The sequence below is a fragment of the Leptinotarsa decemlineata genome, unplaced genomic scaffold (assembly GCF_025532065.1).
Source record: "Leptinotarsa decemlineata unplaced genomic scaffold, Ldec_3_MD MMD2_tig00026340_RagTag_RagTag, whole genome shotgun sequence".
In the NCBI taxonomy this organism is placed as follows: domain Eukaryota; kingdom Metazoa; phylum Arthropoda; class Insecta; order Coleoptera; family Chrysomelidae; genus Leptinotarsa; species Leptinotarsa decemlineata.
The window spans coordinates 13,175,891-13,199,837 of record NW_027412694.1 but is presented as its reverse complement, the minus strand read 5'-3'; the positions used below and the strand labels follow the sequence as shown (position 1 = coordinate 13,199,837).

Below are 23,947 nucleotides of genomic sequence, written 5' to 3'. Positions count from 1 at the left end.
GAGCTACTGGAACGCAGCTTTCTCGTGAACACCGGATTGCCAGATTGTATATCTCACGGAAACACTTGTCTTGTACAGTAGCGGATTGGAGACGTGTAATGTTTTTCGATGAATCGCGATTCTGCCTTATGGGCTCAGATAGAGGTGTACGAATATGAAGACGACCAGGCGAGAGATTTGCTCAGGCGTGTATTACCGGGCGACTTCCATTTGGTGGCAGATCAGTTACGGCATGGGAAGGCATATCCTTTGACGCTTGCACGAAGTTAGTCTCCATCGAGAATGGGATATTGAATGCGAAAAGGTATCTGATGGAGGTTCTACAAGACCATGTTTCACCATACATTCCTCTTCTAGAAGAGGAAAATGTATGCATGATTATGCACGGCCCCACACTGCCCGTATCTTGACGAGGTTCAACTCACGCGATTTGTTTGGCCTGCGCACAGTCCGGTTTTAAATCCCATTGAACATGTTTGAGATATGGTTGAAAAACTTTTATGGAGGCTCGCAGAAACTCTAGAGAGCGGGACATACTAATACAAGAATCAGAAAATTCATAATCTGATCCAAAGCATGCGCCGTCGTTTGCAAGCTGTCAATATTGCAAGGGAAGTAAATACTTGTTACTGAAGCTCTTACATTTTTTTCTTTTTCATTCAAATGCATATAAGAGTGAAATTGTTCATTTATTTCCTAGCATACTGAAGTAAAATTGTTCATTTCCAGTATCAACGAATAAATTTGGGCAACCAAAAACGTCTTTGAGGACTTGGTAAAATATATGACATCAGAAAGAGATCCGAAAAAATCATTAATATTCAAAATAACTTCAAATTAAGAAGTGACCCGAATTTTATGCCCGGCAGGTGAAAGAGATGAGTTTTTGGGCGGAACTTTTTGGCTATCTATTGCTCCAATAATGAATGAACGGATACGTAACTTCCAAAGAAAATACGGAATACTTGCATAGAAAAGAACTTATGAATGATTTTCAGGGACTGTCATTGTTATGGAATAGATTTGTCTCTTTCAATTTTATAAAGTCGTGAAGTTGTTGCTGCAAAGATTTGAGTTATTCATCTGTCAAAGATTCAAGAAAAGTGTTGATAAAGAGTCGGAGGCTAGTTTGCTAGAAACTCTTGGAGAATGAGAACTATTCCTGGAATTTATATCAATACTTTTCCATATCATACGTTCATATCATCGAATTCAAATATAGAGTATAAGATCACTTATAACCTAGGCAAGATTATAAGTGACCCACGTTTCTTTCTAGAATGCTAAGAGTTCATATTCAGTAAACAATTGATTTAGTATACTGTTTTTCATTCAACAGTGATATCGTGTCAGCTAGCTTAACTTATCAGTCCTCATTTTATAGTTCATCAGCAAAAAACGTATATATCTGTATGAAATAATAGAAGAGTGGTCAAAAAATGGTCGAATTAAATCAAAATTTCGAATATGTTCATAACGATATGCTAGTCTCAAGTGAAAGGATGTATAATTACTTATTAAATCCGCTTTTCGAATGAATTGTATTTAAAGGTTGTCTTCGGAATGGTGGTTTCTGCTATTTTTTTACTCATTAGAAGAATGTCAGTGTCGAAGAAACCATTAATTCAATTCCTCAGAGCCCATTTCACAGATAAAAGTTGAATCATTCTTGTTTGACCTCTGTTTCACTATCGTACTCTTCATACTGTTTTGTGTGAGAAGTCCATACCAAAAATGAATGGTTAAGGAAAATTAGAGAGGCTGCTCAATCTCCATTATCTATTCAGAATAACCGAAATATTTTTGATGAACTCCCGCTATATAGTAGATGAATGCTTTTTCAATGTTCCAGCGTTCTGTGTTAATTTTCTCAAAGCGTTTTCTGTTCATTGATTTTTCTTTATTCAATGTTTTGTTGATATATTCATAAGTCGTTTCCGAACGAAAATATTAAAGCCATTTCTTCCATTCCATTCAATTACAAGTAACCTGACTGACCTAATTTTCAGGAATTCAGAGGGAAACAAATTACAATTTCATTCACATCCTAAAATCCACGAAATGCCAATATCTTCACCATGGAACTTGGGATTTAATTTAAAAAAAAACTATGGTGTTGGTTTAAAATACAGAAACCCCTAGAAATTCTCCGTAACTTTCCGAAACATTCTTATTACTTCGTTTGTTTGAAGGTGGTTGACAACGTTTCGTGGTGCATTTCATTTTTCATTTGAAATCCCTGAAAAAATGAAATTAAAAATATTAGCTGAAAAATAACAATTATATTAAGCAAAAAAAACTGAAATTACAATGAAATAAAATAAAAGCAACAAGTTGGTGAGGAAACAATGCCCGAATGTACTTCGAAAACAGGACAACTATGAAGCCGCCAACGTCATCAACTTGAGTTCCCGCCCGCTCATGGATATAGAGGAATCAATTTTGAAAATAAGTCTAAACTTCGCCATTGCACCAACATCTGTGGCCACTTTGGAAATAATAACTGCAGTGGAATCCACCAGTTCCCTAATTGATCAGATCGAGGCAAAATAATTCAGATAGAAAATGAGAGAACAGCTAGATCGAGAACCAGTTCCAATATCATATCAGCAATGAAGAACGAAGAGCTCTGAACGACCTACGTAGAGGTAACACCATCAAGATCTTACCTGCAGATGAGGGAAACGCTACTGTTGTGGTGGATACTGATCTCTACGAACAGAAGATCGAAGAGGTGCTTCTGAAAGGAAAATACACGAAGATAGTAAGGGATCCTGGTGCATCAATTGAAAGGAAGTTGAACCAGACTTTGAAAAAACACTAAGTCTATTTTTCGAAAAAAAAAAGTGAGCCACAGTAAGCCCCCTCACTTGTATGGACTACCCAAAATCCGCAAGAGGGATGTTCCGCTCAGACCGATCATTAGCTCCAGAGATTCAGCTACTCGAAACTTATCAAGATTTCAACTACCAGTAATGAAAGCACTGCAAGGAAAAACTTCATCTTTTGTGGAGAATTCAAAGCATTTTGTTGAAATACTGGGGGCAATCGAAGTCAAAATGCCGGATCAACTGATCAGTTTCGACGCGCATAGCCTCTACACCTACGTTCCTGTCGAACGAGCACTTCAAATCATACAGAGGATGCTATCCGAAGATGGGGACATGAACGATAGAACAAACTTACCGATACAAGTAATCATGGAATTACTAGGATGCTGTGTACGAAACTGATACTTTCAACTGAAGGACGAATTCTTCACTCAAGATGAGGGATTGTCAATAGGATCGCCACTTTCACCGGTTATAGCCAACAAATATATGGAGTGGTTTGAAACTCTGGCCATGAAAGAAGCCCACAAGAAGCCCCGAGTCTGGTTGAGATACGTGGACGATCCCTCCATAATATGGAACCATGGGAATGCAGAACTAGACACCTTCCTGAAGCACATCAACAACGTGAGTCCTTACATCACTTTCACAATGGAGAAGGACGTCCACAACAAGCTGCCATCCTTAGACGTATTGGTGAAGAGGACCGACACTAAATGGGAAATATCTGTATACCAAAAACTCATTGGAACTAGGCATCATTAAAAATGACTTTCAACGGAATGGTTACTCCAGAGTGATGGTGGAACAGACTTTGGCTAGAAGACAGCAAGAGCCTCACAAGGAAGATAAGCCGCCACAACCAGTACTTGTATTTTCCTACATCAGATTTTTTCGGAAAGGATGAGAAGAATTGGGTCCAAGTATAACATCAGAATCTGCTTCAGATCTGGGAACATCATCCGTAGCAGCCTCACGAAAACCTGACCACCAACGCAGACTGCGATTCCAGAAATTGCATTCGCATTGCCGATTAAAAGAAACACACACATTGAGGAGAAACCAGCAAATCAGGAATAGCAGAGCATGTTTGGACTCATCAACATAACATCAAGTGTGGTCTCAAGCTGAAATCATCCACAAGGAGGAACACAAGAAGAAAAATCAAAGAAGCCGCATATATGTTGTCCGACAACGCATTCAGCCAAGCTAGCCAGAGATACGCAACATATGGAAACCTATAAGCAAGCGAAACACGACCAACATCCGCCAGACGGTGAGCTCCCGCTAAAACCGATGGAGCGGAAAGAGGGGATAGGTCTGCCGCAGTAGTAGACAAAACGTCACGTATGGAAACCTGAAGACCACGGTTGAAAAACGCGGAAAATAGCTTTGACACTTATCTCCCTCCATGAAAGTTCACATTCTTATTACTCCTTGACCAAGTTCTACAGTACCTACGTCTCATCATATGCATTCTAGTTATCCAATATATCAATAACAATAGAGGATACGATGATGAATCACAAACTGAGTTTGAAGTTGTGCATGAAGGCTACTCAATTCGTGTTAATTTTCGTCGTCAAGAAAATTTGGTTTTGAAAACTAAAAAAGATAATTATTATCCACGGATTAATCATTCGATTTTCACAATTAGTTTTTGAAATTATTCATTTCATCGATTGAATCATATTTTGATATATTTCAGAACCAATTAGTAAGTCAAATCATCTGAAGGAACAATTTGTTCAGGCCAATCAGTGAGTCAAATCATCTGAAGGCTAGTCTCAACTCCCTACACTGTAGATTAAGTGACTGACACCTTTCAGAAAACAACTACTCCCCTGGCTAATACCACGAAGGGTGTTGGATTATATCCGACAGGTGTCAGTGCAGGATTATTCACTGAAGTTATTCCTGCATATGCTGTTGGCGATACGACTGCCGCAATACTATATGTGAGGTTTTTTACTTATACGAGGAATTAGGCAAATTTTGGATATGTGGTTGGTTACCTCGTTCACAGGCAGATGGGGCAATGGCAAATCTGTTATTTGTTGTTTGCTTCAGCCTAGTTCGAAGAATGATACTCTGAAGGAATTCGATTTTCAATTATCGGAAATCATCGACTTTAGGTTGATGATAGACTCACCTTACACTGACGAGTGGCCAAACAGCCCGAAACCGGTCTGCAAGTGTGTTTCAATAATTGAAAATCTATTGCGGCAGTTGTATCGCTAACAGCATATGCAGGAATAATTTCAGAGAAGACTCTGCACCGATACCTTTCGGATATAATCCAACGCCCTTCGTAGTTTTAGCCAGAGGAGTAGTTGTTTTCTGATAGATCAGTCCATTAATCTACAGTGTAGGGAGTTGAGACTGGCCTGAACAAATTATTCCTGCATATTAAATTCAAGATATATCTAAGTTTGAGAGACACCATGTCACATGGTGTCTATATATTTCACCATGTGACACCATGTCACATGGTGAAATATTTTCCTTATTCACATTCCCTCTGTCATAAGATGCATCCGAGCTTTCATTCATATGATACTACAAAAAGTATCGAAATATACAAAATTTTAGTAACACCCTTCTGGCAAGTAATCACCATGAAGCTCCTGTTGAAGATGAATCTCTGGTGTGATGAATGTTTCAATAAAGCTTTTGTAGATTAATGAAAATTCCTAGTTTTTTCAAATGGAAAGATATTCCGGGTGTGGATGCTAAACATTCAGTGAAAAGTACCTTCAATATTTAAAATATACACACACATGTCGTTTCAACATTTGTGATATAAGATTTGCATTGTTCTGAAATACAGACGTAGATAACATTGTTATAAAAACTTCTTCATCAAAATACCTATAAAATTTTGCAGTGGTTTGTAACACAACGAACAGAAATATTCAATTGTTTTCTTCATTCACCGCTCTTCTCTGAATGTCTATGGTTTGTGTCACGAATGATAAGAATATGAGATCACATCATGCTAGAGATTTAATAATCCCCAGGAACGATTTATTTCTGACAAATTGGATGACATTTATCTCGTCAGCGTCGTTTTTAATCAATTTGAACGGAGTCTTCAACGTCGACTTGATGTGACTTTGAATGTGAAGTAGTGATTTGTTTCTTGTTCGGAAGGCAGTTTTCAGAATAGTGATTATTCTGGAAAACTAAGCGCTACCTGAATTTTCAAATTTGAATGAGTTGAATCGTACTTTCAATTCGAAGAATTCCCTCATTCAATCAGTAAGATATTCATCTGATTTGTTTCGTCATATCCATTCGTTCATGAAAATTTCGTTCTGAAGAACCCAAGGATTTGGGACGTTGGGCATTTTTCGGAAATTAGATTTTCAAGTATATGTGTACTGTTCAAAAGACAAGGTGGATGTTCAAATTTGCTGTTTTCGATAACCGTGGCGTAATACATGACGTAATACGTCACATGGTCGTACAGTATTTTTTTTGAAGTTATGCACCGCATGCGGGAAGCATTACGAAGAAAATGTCCGGTATTGTGAAAAAACAATTCATGTCTTTCGCATCACTATAACGCACCTGCTCACTCGTCATTGCTTTTTCGTATTTTTTGGCCAAAAATAACACTGTTCGCTCAACCACTGTATTCGCCAGATTTGACCCCCTGTGATATCGTCAATCCTGTTCCCAAGATTGGGGAGACACATGAAAGGACTGCGTTTCACGATGATTGAGGAGATAAAGTCAAGAATTACCAAAAAGTGCGTAGCAGAACTGCTCCGAGGATTGGAAAAAACTCTGGCACAAGTGTATTATATCTACGGTTGTACTTCCCCCGACAACAGGGAGGCCGTGGACTTTTGAGTTTGGAGTGTCTGCATGATAGAATAGTACTGGATATAGCCTGTGAAGTCGTCAGGAGTTCGGATCCTCTTCTCTGCATGGTCCGTGACCATGAGAGCAGGAATTGGAGCATTTCTCTTCAGAGCAGCTGCCCGAGCAGCTGATGAACTCGGTTTAGTTTTCAACACTGAACGAGGTAACCACAACTCTGTCACCGAGCTGGAACCCGTTCAGCAAACAGCTCATATAAAAGCCGCAGAACTCACCTCACTTCTGCGGAAACACAAGGATAAGCCAATGCATGGGGTCTTCTTCAATAACATTGGAGACCTTGGCTTGTCAAAGCCCTTGACTATCGCTTTCCTCAGGTCAAGTAGGCTGAAGTCGGAAACTGAGGGGTTCATCATGACATGCCAGGATGGTGTCTTCAACAACTTGGTCTACCGCAGTCGCATGATGGGTATAGAGGTTCTTGACACAAAGTGCAGGGCCTACCGCGAGGCGCCCGAAACTATAATGCATTTGCTATCAGCATGTTCAGCATATGCGGTCTCAGCCTATATTCATCGAAATAGCGCTACCCTAAGTGTGCTATATTACCATCTATGGCACCCTTACGGTATTGGCGGAACACCGATGTTGCCCTACGCTCCGGGAGATATTGAATCCGTTGTGGGGAACGAGAAGTGCCGAATTTATTGGAACTATTCGTTTCCCACCATCAGGCTCATACAAGCTAATAAGCCTGATGTAGTCCTTCTTGACCACCAGAGCAAGACCATTTTTGTCGTGGAGTTTTCACCTACTGGCGAGACAAAAATCGTCCGAAAAGAGGAGGAAAAACGAATAAAATATCGAGATTTTCTCTTCGAACTCCGCAGACTCTATCCAGATCACTCTGTCAAGATGATTGCTCTAATTATTAGAGTCATTGGTGAAATGATGCCCTATCTACTCTCGAATCTTAAAATCATACCGGCTTACCGCACTAAGGCAGAAATCTTAGCCGGACAGATGCAGGAGGCTGTCATGCTTGGCTCATTCAGCACCTTTCATAGTAATGTGATCCTGCAAAAAATCCCCATCCACGAATATTTAGATGGAGTTATTGAATTTTATTTTCATATCAGGGTGTGTGTGGTTGTATTTCTGCCACCAAAATATTCTGAGATATAGCTATCATTCAGCAACTTTGATAGTAATGTAATTATATAAAAAAATTCTCATACACGATTATTCAGATGAAGTTATTGAATTTTATTTCAAAAGTAGATAAGGGTGCTCGGCAAATTATTCTGAGATACAGGTCTCATTCAGCACCTCTCATAGTATGTAATTATGCAAAAATAATCCCCATCCACGAATATTTTGATGGATTTATTGAATTCAATTTTGAAAACATATAAGGGTGCGTGGGGGTTGCGTTTCTGCCCGACAAAATATTTTGAGATACAGGTCTCATTCAGCACCTCTCATAGTAAGTAAATATGCAAAAAAAACCATCCACGGATGTTTTGATGGCACATGATTCTTGGACCGAATGATCACTTACCTCACGGTGTGGAGAGTGGTCGTTGGTTGATAATGCTGGCGCGCCCTCCCGACTGTATTGGGGCTTCGGGGGATAGGGCCTGACCAGCGCATTCTACGCTAAAAAAGATAATAATAAACGTCTTTATTACTACAACCACAAAAAATCATTATCATATATAATTGAATATTTCAGCTATCTGGCAACTGAAAAAGCGTTTGAATAACTGGGTTATGAAAAAGGGAGGTGTTAAATACCTTTGAACCTGATGTTCATATCATGAACATTGGTTCACAACGTCACTTTCCTGTGCAGGTACAAAGATATCTTATCTAATGATAGAGGCAAGCAGCATGTAGTTTTTTTTCTATTTTCCATATTTAGCCATCCAACTTCCATGGGCTTGTAAGATAATCTGTTTCTTCTTCTTATTCCATTTTTAAGTCTCAAACAAGAATTCTGGACTTTCTGAATTTTTTTGTTTATAGTGACTTCTCAGATTTGGCCCATAAAGAGTATCTGTAAAATTCAATTGTGCTAGTACTAAGCTCACACAACATTTTTTTTCAATTCAATTAATAGGCAGTGCCTATTACCATATATCAGTTTGAGGGAGACGTAGGCTTGTTGAATGAGTTTGTTAGTGTGTTTTTCAAACCTCATATGAGAATCAAATAAAACGCCAAGGTTTCTGGCTTCATCAACAATATGAAGTGTATCTGCATTTATGTGAATTTCAACTGAATTGATGATTTTACTCCTATTGATTTTTGACCCGAAAATGGTAACTTTAGATTTTTCTGTGTTAATAAAAAGCGAGTGTGAAGTTGCTAGTTTAATGTAGTGTCTAATATCAGAGTCTATGATTCCGCAGGCGTCTTTGACATCTTCTAGATAAAAACTGTAATAAAATTGAGTGTGTATGAGTGAGTATGAAGATGCTCATTACAGGTTTCAAGTTTCCTAAGCAAGGTTGGCGAGTAAATAGCAAAGAGCAATGAGTCCAAAACTGATCCTAGTAGTTCTCCTGTCTTCATTTATAAATTATTTAACACTTGAGAATCCAACAAAACGTGCTGCTTTCTACCTTCTAGATATTTATAATAATAATAATAATAATAATAATAATAATAATGGTCTTTATTGGGTGAAATACAATATAACATCCAAAAGGCGAAGTTCAAAACTGCAGTGTAGAACACTACAGGTCAATAAGTTATCAGATATCCCCATATAATATAATATATTTAGTAGGAGATTATGACTCAAGGTATCGAATGCTCTGCTGAAATCAAGGAGAACCAATATCGTGCACTTACTGAGAGGGACTAATTTGAAGGGGACAAAATAAAAATTGATGAATTAAAAATATTTGAGAAAAGTGAAAAGTCACCTCATTTTTCAACAGACCTTGTATATAGCAGGATTTGTCGTATAAAGTATCTTGAAACTTCTACATCGTCATCAGTGTATTGATAGCTTGTTTTCTAATGAAACCTCTTCTTTCCATGCTTCAGTATGGGCTAAGGACAAGGGCAAATTAATTTATTCCTCTAAAAGTGTTCAAATTTGCGAATTATTCGCAAAAATAAACAAATATTTCTGAGGGATCTACTTTGAAGGACACGAGAAAGACACCAAAGAATTAATGATTATTTTTCACCTAATTGTTGAAAAAACAGCGTATTGATATTTCTAGTAGAAACTAGAAGTAGTTATATCATTCGTTCAATTTTCCCCAGAAAGTAAGAACAATAATTTATATTTCGTGGACACTTTAGTAAAATGTCACTTGAAAAACAAAGTATTCGGAAAAATTGGTTTTGTGAAATGGAAACTATAATTCAATCATATGATTTTGTTGCTCAAATGAAGCTAAATGTGCTCATATTCGAGGTAGCCGTCAAATCAGTCTTGACAAACTTATCTACTGGAGGAGCCATGATCTCCAGGAATACTTGCTTGGGTCTTCAAGCACCCCTGAATGATTCATTCGTTAAACTAGTTTCCATCACTACTAATTTTGTTCAATATTGTCAACTGAAGAATATTGACTGAAATCTATGAGCTTCCTTCACTCAAACCGAATACTTATATAATTATTTCAAATCAGGATTACATGTGAATTTTCTTTTATTTTTCGGGCCCAGACTGTACCGGATTAATAAAACTGAATATAATACAGGGCGTCCATGACTTTGGTTGACAGTGATTCCTCCGTAATGTGTAGAGCTAAAAAAATTGAACATAGGCGGTCCTGAAAGACATCTTATACCCTTATGAGATCATCTTTGAAATTGTTGCAAAAACCCCCAGATTTCTTTTCGAATGACACTCCTAACAATTGCACATTTCACATAAGTCTGCTTGGAAACACATAGAGGTGATTTCTTCTTCAATATTTGATTTGCTCTGAACATTTATATTCAACCGAAAATCTCAAACATTTTATTGACCTACATGAAATGCAAAAAATCTAAAAAACTCTACAAAATAGGTTCAAACTGTGCTACACCTCATTCCACACACGTCATTCCACATCACATTCACTTCAGATTGGATTCTTGAGCTCTTCCAAATCTCATGGTGTACATTTTAGATATATACTGCTACTACTGAAGTCATAGGTTTATGGTACTGTTTTCTCTACATTTCTTCGGCCATTTTTACGCGATTACGAATATTGAATATGCGACGTTCCGGTTCTCCAGAACATTACAACGATTGACTTTCAAATGAAACACTCTTTATGTTAATATATTTTTAAATACAATAATATCCTATAGTTGATATGTGAATAATGTATTGGCCAGCAATATCACCCGATTTAACCCCTCAAGACTCCTTCTAGGTCCTCGCAGGTTTTTGGAAAGTTGCTGTGAAACAAAGAACAATTTTTGGCATACTGATGAACTGTTAGTTAGTTCCTGAATAGATTGCTGAAGATCGTATTGATAACAGAAATAATTTGAAAATATCCACGAGAGAAACGAAAAGTCAAACTGCAGCTAGTTTGTAGGAAATATCTACGAATTTCTTTAACTGATCACCGGTTGTACTCGCAACGATTCCCGCAGAGTGATATCAAAATTCCAAAATTCGTTTTTTGTTTCACAATAACTTCCGTGACAATCCGTAAGGACCTAGAGAAAGAATAAAGGGGTGATCTTGCATGCCACTTGATGACACCATGTTTTCAATCCATCTTTGAAATATCAACTAAAGGGTATCATTATATTCGAAAAATTATGTAAGTTTCAGAAATATAGTCACATGTAAAGAGTTTCATTCAAAATACGAACGTTGACGTCTTTCCGGGAAAAAAGTTGGAAAAATCTCCCATTATTTTTTATTTCGTGAAAATTGTCGACAATATTGTGGACCATGAGTCTCTATCACTCGGTATATCACCGAGATGCTGTGGAGCAATGTGTGAATTATGAAGAGGAGCACCATCTTGATGCCATATCATCATTAGAGACTTGTATAAGAAAATATGTACTAATAATTCTGGAAAATCCGCACCACATGTTCACATTCCATATTCTTTCAACACTATTCGACGCTATTCAATGGGAATTTTGATTGAACCAGTATTGAGCGACGTATGTATTATGCTTCCATCACTCCAGCAGATTCGATTTGGGACACCTGGATTAATTATAATTCTAGCCTTCGGCTTCGTTCAAACGTGCTAGACCCTGGTCATTCAAGAAAAAATTGACATCATGAGCAGATATAGTTTATAAAATCACTGGAGATACTTGACAAAAAACAGTATCAGATGTAGAATATCATTTATCTATTTAAAAAAATAACTTCAATTCAATGTATACTAATATTATAAATGAGCAAGTTTGTGAGGATGGATACATGTATGTATATCTCTATACAGGCTGATTCACGGTGGATGGCATATTAGACGTTTCTGGTGAACCAGACAACGGATCACTTTGAAAATTTAATGGAGGGCATATTCGGACATTCTCTAGCCAACTAAAATATTTTCGACAATGCGGTGTTGCCGCTTCTATTAGAAAGCAGTAGCAACTTTGATTTTTCAAATGGAACACTCTGTATATAATATTATTTTTGGAATCTCCAACAATTGCCCGACAACTTTTCTTGATATTTCCCTATACCTTTCTGTTACCGTTTTCGAAATAAAAATTAATTTCAATTTTTTTCTTCGAAAATCATGACTTCTAAAAATGCCGATATCTTTTAGTTAAGAAGTACTATAATATCGAAATTTGGTTTGGAGTTAGGTGATACTTGGACACTTTCCACGCGTCAGCCTAATCTCCGTTACTTCAATACAGGGTGGAAAAAAATAAAGTTTTTTCGTTTGCTTGAAAAAGTTGCTGAAATTTGATTATTTTAAATAGAACACCCTGTATATTATTGAAAATTCGGATATCTGATGAAATTTGCTTTCTTTCTATGTATATCATACCTATACCTAACTAGTCAAGTTTCGGACTTATGAAAATTTATTTGTGAAAATGTCCCTTCAGAATGGTATTTCCATTCGGTATTTGGTAAGCAGGCCATGATTACTATTTGACAGTAGCGTTGTGACATTCTCCTAATAATATCGACATTTTCGTCACTTCAGAAGTTGCAAATACCTTCAAAACGATGGAACAAAACTATTCAAACGAAGTTCTTATGAATTTGTTTATTATTTTTGGACAGTGTGACAAAATTATCAGCAGAACATGTAGAAAGTTCAATGAAATGTATCCGAATCTACCGCCAATGAACCTCAAGAAATTTATACTAATTCAGAACAATTTCAACATGTTTGGATAAACTTTAAAAAAGCACCAAGAAACTTGAAATTGGAAATATTTATATGAATAATAATAAAAAAGTAAAACAATCATGTGGAATATTTCAAAATATGTTCGAATCGCTGGCCGTTCACTTCCAAGCACTTTAAAATGCGGGTGTTGACTGCTTGCGTGGTGGCAGATCTGATTTCATTGGGATCCAAATCTTCAAATGTTTGGGCAATCCTTTCTAACAATTCATCTCTCGAACGCACGGGTATTTTGTAAACTTTTTCTTTAAACATTCCCCACAAATAAAAATCTAATGGATTAAGATCGGGTGATCTCGCTGGCCAATTCCATGGTCCCAAGCGCCTCATCCACCGATCGTCAAATGGTCTATCCAGTTCTGCGCTCACTTCTCTTGTGCAATGTGCAGGAGCTCCGTCTAGTTGGTACCAACAGTTTCGATAATCTTCGAGTGGCAGATTATCCACGAAACTGTCTACAGTATTCTCCAAAATATTCAGGTAGCTTCTGGATGTTAATGACTACTCGTATATCACGTACCTCAATTTGTTGTCCATCAACATGCAGAAGACATTAAAACTAAATTTTTCTTGAAATCAGGCTTCTTTTGTGACGTGAGGATTTTCACTGGACCAATAATGACGATTTTTTCTATTGAAAATCCCTTCTCTCGAAAATTTCGATTCATCAGTCCAAATAATTTTATTTAAAAAAAGTGGATCTTCTTGAATGCGTGTCAACAACATTTCACAAAATTCTACTCTCTGTTGAGGATCTTGAGGCTTCATTGCTTGAATTTTGGTGAATTTATAATCATGCATTTTATGTCTTCGCAAGATTCTTTGAACCGATGAATATTTTATACCCAAATCTTCTTCAGCACTTCTTATCGATGACTCGGGAAATGCGTGAAAATATGCTAAGACATTAATCTGGTTGTCTTCGGAAGTTACGGGTCGAGGCAAGTTTCTTGGTGCTTTTAAAGTTGATCCAAATGCATTGAAATTGTTCTGAATTCGTATAAATTTCTTGAGGTTCATTGGCGGTAGATTCGGATACATTTCATTGAACTTTCTACATGCTCTGCTGATAATTTTGTCACACTGTCCAAAAATAATAAACAAATTCATAAGAACTTCGTTTGAATAGTTTTGTTCCATCGTTTTGAAGGTATTTGCAACTTCTGAAGTGACGAAAATGTCGATATTATTAGGAGAATGTCACAACGCTACTGTCAAATAGTAATCATGGCCTGCTTACCAAATACCGAATGGAAATACCATTCTGAAGGGACATTTTCACAAATAAATGTTCATAAGTCCGAAACTTGACTAGTTAGGTATAGGTATGATATACATAGAAAGAAAGCAAATTTCAGCAGCTTTCCGATAATATACAGGGTGTTCCATTTAAAATAATCAAATTTCAGCAACTTTTTCAAGCAAACGAAAAAAATGTATTTTTTTACCACCCTGTATTGAAGTAACGGAGATTAGGCTGACGTGTGGGAAGTGTCCAAGTATCACCTAACTCCAAACCAAATTTCGATATCATAGTACTTCTTAACTAAAAGATATCGGCATTTTTATAAGTCATGATTTTCGAAGAAAAAAATTGAAATTAATTTTTATTTCGAAAACGGTAACAGATAGGTATAGGGAAATATCAAAAAAAGTTGTCGGGCAATTGTTGGAGATTCCAAAATTAATATTATATACAGAGTGTTCCATTTGAAAAATCAAAGTTGCTACTGCTTTCTAATAGAAGCGGCAACACCGCATTGTCGAAAATATTTTAGTTGGCTAGAGAATGTCCGAATATGCCCTCCATTAAATTTTCAAAGTGATCCGTTGTCTGGTTCACCAGAAACGTCTAATGTGCCATCCACCGTGAATCAGCCTGTATAGTGCGAGTCTCTAAAATGGAACAAATTCACTAAATCAAAGGTGTTGTTCCTTTCGGAAATATGCTCGGACACGTCGATTGATATTTTAAAGTGCCCTTATTTTCATGCAAAAAAAATTATACAGTGTGTCTCAAATATGAGATATGACTTCATCGATAATTTTTTTAAACGACAACCCTGTTTTTTCAATGACTTTTATTAAAGGGTTCAACAAGTTGCACATGCCTGCCAAATTTCAATTTTTTACTCCTTGTCCTTCAAAAGATATCTAACAAACATTATCTAAACATTATCAAAAAATGAATTCAATTCAATAGTCTTCTTCAATAAATGCTTAGAATGTCAGGGATACCTGACAGTGTCATTGTCATAAAAAAGTTATCAAAAAAAGTAAGGAGAGTAGTATCGTATTCCAATCATATTTGTGCACAAAAATTGTTAGTCGTTTCTCTGTTTGTTGTTCGCCATTAGTAAAATGCCGTACTCAACTGAAACACATAAGATTGAAATTATGATGATGATTGGCTACGGAGATAGGATAAGAACACAAAATGAAGTTACCCATTTATTCAGAGAGAAGTATCCTAATTAATCACCCATATCGCGAAGTACCGTAAGCAAGATGAGAAACAGTTCCGGGAAAATGGGCATTTAAGAAAAACAAACAATCATCGTCGAAGTGCGCTCAGTGAAGAGGTCAAAATAAATGTTCTCTCTGTCGAAGGAAATCCTGATGTCCCCACTTGGCAGATAGCTAGGGAACTCGAAATTAGCCAGTCTTCAGTGGCAAGAGTTCTTAAAGCTGTTAAATTTCATTCATATAAAATGACAATCCTTCAGGAACTCACCGAATATTATCCAGATAAAAGACTCCAGTTTTGCGAACAAATGATGGATCTACTAGACATGAATGTTGTACAAAAAGAAAACGTTCTATTTTCTGACGAATCAACGTTCATGTTGAATGGTGTGGTAAATCGTCAAAATTGTCGTTATTGGGCAGACAGAAACCCACACTGGATGAGCGAAGGCTACACTGAACATCCAGAAAAAGTCAATGTTTGGGCAGGGATTGTTGGTGATCGAGTTATAGGACCGATTTTTTTTCAAGAAAATCTTACTGAAGCAAGATATTTAGAATTCTTGCAGGAGGACCTAGTTCCGAATTTGGCTATTTTGTTCCCTTGTCTAATAGAAGCTGACGTCCCGAATAGAAACATCTGGTTTCAACAGGACGGCGCGCCTCCTCATTTTGCAAGACCTGTCCGTGAGTACCTGAATGATGTATTTCCAGGCAGATGGATTGGCAGAAGAGAATCCTATGAATGGCCACCTAGGTTTCCGGATTTAACACGTTTGGTCTTTTTCTTATGGGGTTATTTGAAGAGCAAAGTTCTTAAGACCAAACCGGCAAATATTGAGGATTTAAAAGAACGAATAAGACAGGAGTGTAGGCTAATTTCCGGCGAAGTAATCAGAAATGTTCAAAACGAGTTTCAGTTACCTTTAGGGTATTGTCAATTAGTAAATGGACAATATTTTGAACACTTGTTAAAGAAAGACTATTGAATTGAATTCATTTTTTGAATTAGATAATGTTTGTTAAATTTCTTTTGAAGGACAAACAGTAGAAAATTGGATTTACGCATACATATGCATACATAATATGCATATGCATACATGATAAAAGTCATTGAAAAAACAGAGTTTTCATTTTAAAAAATTATCGATGACGTCATATCTCATATTTGAGACACACTGTATAATTTTTTTTGCATTAAATTAGAGGCAATTCAAAATACTAATCGACGTGTCCGAGCATATTTCTGAAAGAAACAACACCTTTGACTTAGTGAATTTGTTCAATGTTAGAGACTCGCACAGTATGTATATATGTATAATTGTGGCTCTTTCACACCTAAACGACTGAACGGATTTAAATAAAACTTTTCATAAATACAGGTCTGAAATGGTCAATTGGAGCACCACCACATTACTCCAAACAAGTAAGAAACTATTTGGATACTACTTTTTCCGGTCGTTACATTAGCCGTCGAGGTCCTACAGAATTGTCAGCCCGCTCGTCAGATTTGACACCTTTGGACTTTTTTTATGAGGCTATTTGAAGTAGAAGTTGTTCGAAACTGAACCTGCTTGAGTAGAGAATAATAAATATTTGTAAAGATACTGACGTTACTGTGTTTGAAAATGTTCGACTTGAAATATCGGATAGGCTGTTCATATTTCAGGAAGTTCAAGGCATCCATTTCGGGCATCTTCTGAACTGACCTCAAGCTTATTACCTCATATTATGCAGTTGAATGTCAATGCATTTAGGCAATTATCAAAAGTTCCGCCATTTTGTAGTAGTTGAAGATATTGACATTATATTCCAGGGTTGTGAAGTATTCGTCAGGAGCTTCAAAATGATATGTCACAAGACCCTCCTTTCCATTAATTGTTTTTTCCAGATGGCGCCCAGTGGCCATCTTGGAAGGTACAACGTTAATTTCACTTCAAAATGAATTATTCATGAATTAATTTCATTTTCCCAAATTTCAATTTGGGATAATGACTCGTTCAAAAAATAAAAGGTGAGAGGCATTAAAGAAATGCACTGTAGGTGTCTTCATTCATTACAGCCGGACAGTTTCTGTTCTTAATGATGGTGGGTCATCAGTAACATCCGATATAACACTGCTGTAATTTAATGCCGATTGTATTCATCACTCAGCACTTTCTACAATGAATCGAAATGTTCATTGAAACTATAACTCTCAATTTACTTGAGTCCAACTTCCATTAACATTATTTCTATTCACTATCTTCAAAGTCCTTCAGAATGAAAGTCAGTCAAATATATCATCAGTTTTCTGTTCGTCACTTAACACGTATTTATGTTTTTAGCTTAATTCAAACCCATCCAGATTCTCTGCGGTTATTCCAGCCAAAGTAAGTTCTAATACCCAAAGTTTCCGTTCGTTTGTAATCGCAGTATGAACTTCAACATTCCTGAAGTTTAGAATTCCACTTCTCATTCCAATTATATACTTATGATGCACTGTTTGGAACCTTTGGTGTAGTAAGGAATATTACTCTTGAGTTTTTTCCCAACACCAAATCGTTATTTTCAACACCTCGACACCTGTTTCGATCACCAAGTGATCATCTTCAAAGAGGAAGATTAAAACTGAGGACTAGTGCGAGCTAATCCTATTTATGCTATACAGGTAAACCATCCAGGCATACCAACCTAAATTAATTTTACAATTTTGCCACTAGTCCTTAGTTTTAATCATTCTCTTTGTAGATGATCACTTGGTGATCGAAACACGTGTCGAGGTGTTGGAAATAATGATTTGGTGTTGGGAAAAAACTCCAGTAATATTCATTCCAATTATACTTTGATGAAAATATTGTAAATGTTAATGATCATTCAGCATAGTTCGAAGTGTACTTTTCTCAATATGTGCTATACTCCACCTTGAAATAGATACGAGACAAAAACAAACATCAATAATAAAACAATGTCAAAAATCACTACTGCAGTTTCAGACCATATAAAGAAAACACAACACAAACACTCAATGACAGGCAAGGCGTGAAGGCACTTATCTATCCATTATCGACTCCAGCTTAACAAGATCCACTGGATGTCAGTGAAAACTCATCTCTTTGGTTATTTTCGCTCGTGAATTCGCATATTTGCCGCGCTCTGAAGCTATTATTCTCGTTCCTTCATCGATAGTGTAAACAAACGTACGATGTACTGAAGTTGTGAACAAATATGAGTAGAGTTTCAAGGTCTAATAAAAATGGAATATCCGTAAATGTATCCATTTTATCTGATTCAAGGTGATTGACCATACACTTTCTGCTGTTCCAGGCAGTGGGGGCATACAGGATGATGGGGAGTAGGATGGTCTTGACTTAAAGCAGTTTCACTTGGAGATCCATGTTACTCCTGCGTCCGTTGATGGGGTGGAGGCTTTGTTGAACGGCTTTCGCCAGCCCTAACCTCTTTTGGACATGGCACCTAAATGTTAGTTTCCTGTCTTCGTTTATCCACGGAATCTCCTGTCCGTTGAGAACAATGTGACCTTTCGGATGTACATACCTCCAAGTGAATAGTATCGCCTGACTGTTGTCAGGGTTGATACTGTGTCGCTGTGTCGTTCACGTAGAGTAACAATTTGTTGAAGTTGTTCTCCGGCTTAGGCACGTCTGCTGTGTTACCGAAAAGAGGTGTGGAGATAGAACTGCATCTTGTGGGTCTCCTGCTAGCAGAAGTTGTTCGTTGGAGAGTTCTTGTCCCACTCTGCATCGACATCGTTGGTCACACAGAAACGTTGCTGAACTTGAACATTCTTGAAGGACAAGTTAGGTCGAGAACATCTTCCCTTGCAAAGACGTCACATATGGGATCGACAAAGGACTCAACGACCACCGCTTGGCTTAGCAACTGATCGTTTTGAGAAGACTCGTTCATATCTGACATCCAAAGATTGAGTTCCCTTTAGATCCCATAGATGGCGTCTTTGTGAGGAAAGATGTCGTCAACCTCACTAACTCAGGCAGCTTCGTAAAAGCCTTCATTTGCCACGCTTTCACTTTTACTTTTTTCGTTTGGTGTATGATTCAGCCATATTCAATGTGAATGGTTTTCACTTAAAAATTACACGCAAAACTCGCTGTTCATTTCACTGTGATTCGGATCGATAATTCCTACATCATTCATGCATTTAGACTGAAATATCTCGAATAAAGTAAATTCCCACCTCGATATCGATTCAATATCTAGCTATTCTTATGACAGAAACAATCGAAAATCGTTTGTTAAACAAGCTCGATTTCAATTATTTCGCGAGCGTGTCGTCAACGCTGCCTTGGACACGCGATTCCCAATGGAAAAATATTTCCGCGGGGTTTTCCATGCTTTTGAACATTTGATATTCTTTGTGACGGCGTTAATTTGATATTTTTCTGTCTGTTGGGTGTGCTTCGTTATAAAACATTGGGTTGTTTTGTTTTAGTTTCCCATTGTCGTTTATTTTAAGTGTTCACGTGCATCAAAAGAGGTGAATATTGGGAAATTAATTAAATGTTAATTTTTTGTGATATTTTTTCCTTTAGTGTATCCCAGAAGCATAAAGATCGAGTTTGCAAAGAACACTTGTGAGAAAGCCTTGAAAAAATATTGAAATTTGTAACATCGCTATGAAATAAAGGTAAAGATTATGGAATGAGTATTTCATCCAACATTGTCAACCACCTTCAAATATTATGGAATATTGAGTATAAGTATCCTTTGATTAGGAATTTCTTGTATTGGCATAGATATATGGATGACGTTTCGGTATGTTTTACAGGTACTAAGAGGCAATTAGATACTTCTCATAGGGATATTAACAAAACTCATTAAAACATCAAATTCACTATTGAAATAGAAGCAGACAACTTAATCAATTTCTTGGACTTAAAAATCAGTAGAAGGAACAACAAACATGATTTTTCAATTCATCACAAACCGTCCTATACGAATATTATAGTAATTCCAATACCAATTGAAACAGCACAAAGAAGGAATTCCCGCCTCGACATAGGCGTCGTCATATTATTTTTCAGTGGTAGTTTTTCAGTTACTTATTGTTACAATTGATCACACCATAAAAAAGTTATCTCAAGTGAATTTTTCCACCATGGGATATTATGAAAAACTTCGAAGTTTAAGGTAGTTGATGTACGGGTCGAAAACTCAAAAATACAATGAAAACACAAATAATCACAACAAATTCTCGTCAAACATATATTTACAAAATAATAGAGACCAACAAAATTGCTAGAAAAATCAAAATTCTTCTTCGCTATATTCGGATGAGGTGGAATCATCATCGGGTTGAATAACGATCGAATTTATGGAACTTTTCACATAATATTTGTTCTCTTCTTTTATAACGTAGGCCACACAGTTCTTCTACACATCACTATTACCTGATTCATTCACCACTCGCCTTATATTGTCAAGCACTACAGTATTCAAAGTCGGTGACTGATTACATTTCCGCAAGCTTTCTTTCATTGTGGCCCAAACCATTTCAATTGGATTGAACATACAATAGTATGGAGACAAACGTAAGAGAATATGACCACGTGTTTCACACATCGAATCAATAATATACTCTTTTTTGTTTTATGGTCGCCAGTAATACTTCTTCCGTTGGAATCTTTTCGGATATTTCCATGTCATGATTTCGCATGAAATCAACAATATCTGCTTTTTTCGTGTTATTGTTTGGTATTGTAGTCAATAACCGAGATCGATAACCATAACAATAACCGAGTTTGGAGTAATATTTGGGAGAACTCATTGAACCAGGTTTCGAATAAAGCCGCAGTCATGTTTTCGTGGTAATCAGCAGACGAATCTTTTATATTTTTAGCCGACAGAAGCAAAGCGTTAGGTACGAAACGACTTTCATTCCCGGCATGCAAAATTATAACACGTTTTCCCCTTGAAAAAGGTGTGTTCAAAGCACAATAATTGGTTTCGTCTACCCAGCCATAGTTGACAACATCATAGGTGTCAAACCAAGTTTCGTCGAGGTAGATTATATGTCTGCTGGATTCTCGCCTCAAATATTCTTGTCGGAGTTGAACAATGCGTGTCGATTCCATTATGACCATCCGATTGTTCAATTTTTTTTATTTAAAACCACAAGATAATAAGACACCTCGTAGAGTTTCTAAAGATTTGTAATTGTAATCGAAATAGTCGAGTAATTTATACCAAATCATTTCAAAGGTTGGTACTTCATTTTTTTGGAATATACCATAAATTGTTCGCCGAATCACATCTTTTGTAGCACTATCAACGTTTGCGAATTTTTTATTCCTTTGTTTTCGTTTCATTGCATGATCAATGACATTCCCTATTTTAATGACTCAAAGAACTGTCGAACGAGATAGTTTCGTAAACTCGCATATTCTATTTACAATAGCATTCTGTGAAGTGTAACAGTTTTCCTTCCTCAAGCATTCATGAATATTTAAAATTACTCGCTGAACTTGAACATGTAAGTCCTTATTTTCAAATTCCGGATCCCTGTCGATTGACACAGATTCCTCACACGTAATGTTATCAATTGTTTCAAAAGGTCTCCAGAAAGCCATATTGATGAAGGTACCCAAAAACACCAAGATTTTCACAAAAATCGGTTCAAACAATGAGATTGGAACCTTTGGTGTGAAAGTTGAAAACTTTTTCTAGAGATCAATTACCCTAACACCAAACTGATATTTTTGCACTCGACGCGCGTTTCGCTAACAAGGTTAGCATCTTCAGGAGAATCAAATTGATACTGAATCTGAAAACAGGGGTTAGCTGTTCATATACCTAAAGTTTTTTGGTCCGATGTGGACTTTGTTTGTTAATTGATTTTTCGGTAATTAACTTAACCGCTTTTCAATCTATTGTTGACAAATTAGTTTGCAAGTAGTGGTTCCACTAGTTAATTACCGAAAAATCAATTAAGATAATCATCATTTAACAAACAAAGTCCACATCGGACTAAAAAACTTTAGGTATATAAATAGCTAACCCTTGTCTTTAGATTCAGTATCAATTTGCTTCTCCTGAAGATGCTAACCTTGTTAGCGAAACAAGTGTCGAGTGCAAAAATATCAGTTTGGTGTTAGGGCAATTAATCTCTAGAAAAGGTAAGTCCATTAACCTATAGTGTAGGTGAGTTGAGACTAGCTTGAACGAATTGTCCTTTCAGATAATTTGATAACATTTCACTGAGATTTTCACACACTTCTCATTAGGAATTGAGGGGCCTTCGAATGGATGGGAAGATTTCATGACATTCATGGAAATTCGAAAGTTACTAGTTATGAATAAGAAATGATGGAAAACTCACCATTTTGTTGAAGCTGCATATATACCCACGATAAATGCAGAACTCTAACAGAAATCCAAATAGAGAGTTGTGTAGAGAAGAAATATACTGAGGAAATGAATACCTCGGAATATGCAGAAAAGGTAAATGTCCATATGTCATTTTCCGATCATTTCTATATTTTTACATAAATGGGGTTCCTTCAAATCAACATCGAAATATTCAGAATGGATATGTCAGGATTTGCTTCATGGGTGAAGCCAATGAAATATCAACAGTACGTTATTCATAAAAGAAATATGTCTGTGTTAAGGATCCATGCTTTTGATGTGTTATTTATGTTATGCATATTCAAATATTTCGAATAAAAATTCGAAATTTTCAACAGTTTCTCGTTGAGCACCGTTTATAAACGTATTATGTTTGAACATTACGAAAGTTCAGTTTATCTTTGACGAATGGAGCTTCAATTTTTTGTCAAACTCATAAATGGAATGACGAGTCCTCTTTGTAATGAAAGTCGTCAAGCTTACTGGTTTTTAATTTTCGTTCAATCTGTTTCGAAAATTCTGTGTTTGCATTTTCGATGAAAACATTCCTCCAAAACCCGTTCCTTCCAGTGCATTTGAAATATATTTCTGTTTAGACACTGCTAAATTTTTTATGAAATATATGGCCCACGATGAAGCTGATAGTAGTTTCCTGAAGTAGTTTCCTGAAGGATTATTGAAGAACATAAAACTTTTTTTATTGTTTTATTGCCCATTCAATTATCTTGAAATATTTGTATCAACTTCAGAAAACCAAGTAATATGTTTCGTTCAGCCTTGTTGAAATTTCAAATATTCTACTCACGTACGGTTTCGGCTCGTTGACACATCGTGTTTTCCACACGATTTCCTGAATCTGTTGACGTGTCGAGTTTCTAGGGCAATTCGTAACAGCAGGTTCCGCTGCAATATATTTATCGGGAATATACGTCATATATCTCGAATTTTCCAGGTTATGAATCGGGAATGCAGATGTTTGATGTTTTGTAAATCGGAATTCAATAATTCTCCAAATATTCATCAGTCCAAGTTTGTGGACTGAACCTCAACACTCAGAATTGATTGTTCTCAATCATTTTCCTGATTCCT

The 23,947-nt window shown here is 36.6% G+C and overlaps 1 protein-coding gene across 10 annotated transcripts in view; it reads left to right on the top strand.

Annotated features, from left to right (window-relative positions):
- Window positions 1-23,947, top strand: part of LOC111504205 (potassium voltage-gated channel seizure) — a 741,437-nt gene that overhangs the window by 510,895 nt on the left and 206,595 nt on the right. For 5 of the 10 annotated variants that reach the window (XM_074183663.1, XM_074183658.1, XM_074183662.1 and 2 more), the window contains exon 9: window positions 17,818-17,862. The exons of the other annotated variants lie outside the window; for them this stretch is intronic. In XM_074183663.1, coding sequence (XP_074039764.1) covers window positions 17,818-17,862 — 45 coding nt within the window. The remainder of the gene's footprint in view (window positions 1-17,817; window positions 17,863-23,947) is intronic. 10 annotated transcript variants of the gene reach the window in all.